At 47.2% G+C, this 4,855-nt stretch overlaps 1 protein-coding gene across 1 annotated transcript; it reads right to left on the reverse strand.

Moving 5' to 3' along the window:
- Positions 1–603: 603 nt before the first annotated feature.
- LOC108802631 (olfactory receptor 5V1-like) lies at positions 604–1,683 on the reverse strand. The gene is made up of 2 exons (XM_018574488.1): positions 1,272–1,683; positions 604–1,037 (listed from the first exon to the last, which is right to left on the reverse strand). Exons 1-2 carry the CDS (start codon positions 1,681–1,683, stop codon positions 604–606), a joined length of 846 nt encoding a protein of 281 aa, XP_018429990.1.
- Between the last annotated feature and the right edge of the window lie 3,172 nt (positions 1,684–4,855).

Genomic DNA, 4,855 nt, shown 5'->3' on the forward strand with positions numbered 1-4,855 from the left:
CCCCCAAATCTTTTTCTGACTTCCCTAGCGGAGTTCCCATGAATGTGTATTACTCTTGTCTGTTTTTGACCCCAAAGTGCATTACTTTACATTCATCAACATTAAACCTCACCTGTCATTTAGTTGCCCCTCCCCCTATTTTATCCAGGTCCTCCTGTAATGTTATAATATCTAATGTTTATCACCCTCCCAATTTTAATGTCATCAGCAAACACAGAAACATGGCTGTTAATACTTTCCCCAATATCATTAATAAACAGGTTGAATAGTATGGGGCCTAGCACAGAACCCCGGGGCCCACCACTCCCGACCCTAGACCAGTCTGAGAAGGAGCCATTCATAGATACTCTCTGGACACGTTCCCGTAGCCAATTCTCTATCTATGTACTCACCATTACATCTATGCCCATAGACCTCAGCTTGTGTAGTAAGCGTTTATGTGGTACCATGTCAAACGCTTTGGCAAAATCCTACTGTATGTATGTAGACTTGTCTTTGTGTTACGTGTTGTCTGGGTTTGTGGGTCACTTCTATATAAACTTAAAACCTAACAAACCTGATGAATTATTTGACCACTTCAGAGACTAGAACAATGTTTCTCTGTCAGTTTCTGGTGACAGTTGATGGCCTCATATTCTTTGTCGCTCTGAGCAGAGGTCTGCGGGCAGCCCCTCTCAGTTCACAGTTTCTCAGGCTGTATATAAGAGGATTTAGGAACGGGGTGAAAAATGCATAAACTACAGACACTATGCGACCAATCAGAACATTCTTGGCTTTGGGTTGAATGTAGTTGAAGAAAGTAGTTGTATAAAACATGAGGACTACGGTGAGGTGGGAACTGCCGGTGGAGAAAGCCTTCTGTCTTCCGCCCTTGATTTTAATCCTCAGCATGGCTTTTAAAATGCAGACATACGACATGAAAGTGACGGCGAATGCAATGAGGGCGGAGCTTACCCCAAAGGTGGAAATGAGTAAGTCATTGAGGGAGGTGTCAGAACATGACACCAGAACCAGCTGATACAATTCACAGAAGAAGCCTGAGATGGTGGAGGAGTCACAGAAGTCCAATCTTACCATGTTTCCCCGAAAATAAGACAGTGTCTTATTTTTTTTTTTGCACGAAATAAGACACTAGGTCTTATTTTCGGGGGATGTCTTACCTAGCTGCAGCTGTGCTCTGCCGTCCAGGGAGCCACAAACACACAGAGTGTGTATCAAGGAGCAGGCGGAGCCGATGACCCAGGCGCTGGAGGCCAACTGAACACACATACTCATGCTCATCATGGTCGTGTAATGAAAAGGAAGACAAATGGCGACATATCGATCATAGGACATCACGGCCAGGAGGAAGAATTCAGTGCTGGTGAACACGGTGAAGAAGAAGGCCTGGGCCATACATGTTGAGTAATAAATCGACCGTTTTCCGGTAATTATGTCAAAATACAAATGAGATGCAGACATGGTGGGGGCGCCAATGTCTACAACCGAGAGGTTCCCAAGGAAATAATACATGGGGGTCTGTAGGTGGGAGTCTATGGCCACCAGGACAATGATCAGCAGATTCCCTGCCAGTGTGGCCCCATAGACCAGGAGGATCAGAAGGAAGAGCGGGATCTGAAAATCTATGACGACTGACAGGTCGAGCAGAATGAATTCAGGCCGAGACGTTTGATTTGCCACCATGACCAGTGTGGTATTGTGTGGCAATCCCACTGTAGAATTGGGTGTGATGATCACCTGGGACTCTCAGCCAGATGGGCTGAGACGAGTCAGGAAGCAAGGGTTTGTCAGGACTATGCTTGGGATCCTGGAACTGGGAGGTTTCAAGGTGATTCAGGAGGGAAGATGAGATCCACCTGTCCTGACTTGAACTGTCTCTGCCTTGTGCTTTCACCTGCCCAGACTACTGTCAGCAACAGGCCTGTCCTACAGAGACCCTCTGGTGATACTTTGGCTTAGCCTGCCACAATCTAAAGATCACACGTACTCTTTTCTGCTACCTTTGCTCTGTCCCTGGTGGTACAAAGGCAGAAACTATAGTATTGTGTACCAAGACCTGGGGCCAACCAAGTACAGGTAGAACTTCTTGCTTTATGGGAACAGGGGCTGCTACAGGCAGAAGAAGCCCAGGCTAGGTATATGTTCTGACCTCTGGTACCAGGGCAAGCCTTACATTAAATCACAATAAAATGATAAGGCTTCTGTAAGATTATAGTGATTGGGTGTACACTGTGTTTCCAAGCAACACATGTAAAAGGATTTATTTGCTGTATCGGAGACTGGCAGTGAAGAGTTAAATCTCTTACTAAAAAAACTAGTCAGATTCCAGCCGCGATGGGAAATATAAAACCGTCCCGGAGAATCACAAAGCCGCCACCTGCAAGACTCCCAACATTAATTATGGAGCCCGTCTCATCAGATATAGTATTACTTTAATCTCCGCCACCTGTACACACGGAGCTGAGAGATTCAGGAGTCCCGTGTTTTGGGATTTCTATAAAATAACTACAAAGGGGATTTCTCGGGTCAGTTCCCATCCATTGAAGATCCGATTACTGCATTCATCTAAGGATTTCCAGGTGTTGGGTGTGTTTGTGAGCCGTGCAACCTCCATACTAGACATCTGCCGCTGTTCTTTAAATCTCTCAGATAGATTTATGATCATATTGGAAACATAACTCACCTTAAGAAGTGATGAGGGATTGCTATCAGAAGGTATCAAGGATTGTCTGTGTGGCTGCGGGGTAACTGCTTGGCAGCTGAGGGGGGATTTATCATCATCATTCATTATATTAATCAGTCAGCCATCTTACATTTTAGGAGAAATTGATCAATGTTACTGTTGATGAAGACAATGTAACACAACATCAGAGAGTCGTAATGGGTACTAATGTAACCTTGTACTCAGGGGTGTAACTAGAAATCACAGGGCCCCATAGCAAAATTGTGTATGGGGCCCTGTGATTTCTAGTTATGTCCCTTGCAGAGCCCACCTGAGATCCAAAATAGCTCACCTGAGAGTCACCCTGTAGAGCCCCCCATAGACTCTATGGGGGGCTCTGCAGGGTCTAAGGTGGGCTGGTCACTTCCCTGCACACCTCTTACCGATCAGCCCCGATCCGCTGTCCACCTCCTCCTCCTTCACAGGGCCCCGCCTCCTCTTGCATTGCCGGGCCCTGTCTCCTCTTCCATCGTCCTTTTCTGACGTCACCGGACCCACCTCCTCTTCCCTCGCTGGGCCCTGCCTCCTCCTCCGCTGCCAACACCGGGCCCAGCATCCTCTGCTGTAGCTGCTGGCTGTAACTGACACAGCAGCGGCTGTGAGGAGGAACGCACCGCTGCAAAGATCACAGACAGGTTGTTAGTGATCTTACAGTGACACGTTCCTGCTCACACCTGCCAGTGACAGCCAGCAGCCTGAGATCCCATAGCGACCCAGGCGGCCCACATGGCATCAGGGGGATGTTCTGGCCGGGCCCCCCTGTGCCCTGGGCCCCCATAGTGGCCGCCTGGGTCGCTATGGCGATTGTTACACCACTGCTTGTACTCATGATCCTGTAAGGAAATTGCTATCTTGGGTTCACCTTATTATAGAGGTTTTTGGGGGACTAGATGTAGGGAGGAGGTCCCTGTCCCTCGACACTGAGGCATGGTGTTTTACCAAGGGAACCCCCAAGTATTGTGGCCTAGTATGATACAGGAAAGGAAATGGGGTGCTCCCTTTCCTGGCTACCTAGACTGCATGCCTGGATAAGGGTTTGGGTTGATGTGTGCCCTTTAATCTGCATAAAAACCCTTTTCAAATTAAATTATATATATTTTTTTTTTTGCATTGGTACATGACCCCCATGGCAGCATGCAGCTTCCCATTGCCTTTTCTTAGCAAAAGCTTGCAGGCTCCCCTTGAAAAAGATTCAGCTCCCATTGACTTCAATGGGGTTCAGGGTGCTATTTTTGGGGATCTTGATTTTTTCAATTGTTCAACAAAAGTCCATTGCGTGGTTCACTCATAACAACCCAAGGATGGGACAGAAGGGAAATACCTATCCCAATATCCTGGACAATGCAATGCTCAACTCTCTGAAATTCTTCTGAAACATTCTTATAAACAGTCCCCTCCACAGAGAGTTTTGTACGGACTGTACTTCCATTTATCTTTATACCTTAATTAACAGGGAATTAGACTGGGACTGAGAACACACATACACCGTACTCCAAGGAAGCAACAAATAACAAACACTGCTCATAAACGATAATCAGGAAATCCTTTAGGAGGACAGGCATTGCCATGGGACCCGTGTTAGATAATCTGGTCACCCATAACATGTCATGAAATTATATTTTAGAAGATTTAGGCCTCATTCACACGAGCAAAGGCCGGCGCGTACAGCTCCATGCTGCGTGCATGGCCGTATCGGGCAGCTCCTGGGGAGGACAGGTGCTGTCTGTGATCAGTATGCAGCCCCAGTCCTTCTCTATGGGACTACGTGGCTGTACACAAGGACAAGGACAGGGGCTGCATACTAATCACACGCAGCACCTGTTCGGGAGCTGCCCGATACAGCCATGCACGCAGCACAGAGCTGTACGTGTCAGCCTTTTCTCATGTGAATGAGGCCTAATAAGGTGATGTAACAGTGAACAGTCAGACAGATGGAGTCTGGGTCTACCTGGATCAAGTAAATCCAACACTTCAGGGCCCTACAGGGTCAATCACTTTGTCACATTGAAAATGGGAGTGAGGCCCCGAAATATTGAAGGAAAACGAACACTGTTAATGTGCTGGGGACTTCATGGCTCCATCCATTGCTGTCACTATGAGCACTCATTTGCTATGTTGCTTGAACACCATAAG

Source organism: Nanorana parkeri, unplaced genomic scaffold, assembly GCF_000935625.1.
Source record: "Nanorana parkeri isolate BGI_ZX_2015 unplaced genomic scaffold, ASM93562v1 scaffold2996, whole genome shotgun sequence".
NCBI lineage: Eukaryota > Metazoa > Chordata > Amphibia > Anura > Dicroglossidae > Nanorana > Nanorana parkeri.

Excerpts from the sequence above, each read along its gene's own strand:
- LOC108802631 (XM_018574488.1), bottom strand. The coding sequence starts at position 1,683 with ATGGTGGCAAATCAAACGTCTCGGCCTGAATTCATTCTGCTCGACCTG. Across the intron at positions 1,038-1,271 it reads CACGACCATGATGAGCATGA|GCTTCTTCTGTGAATTGTAT; the intron begins GTATGTGTGTTC and ends CCACCATCTCAG.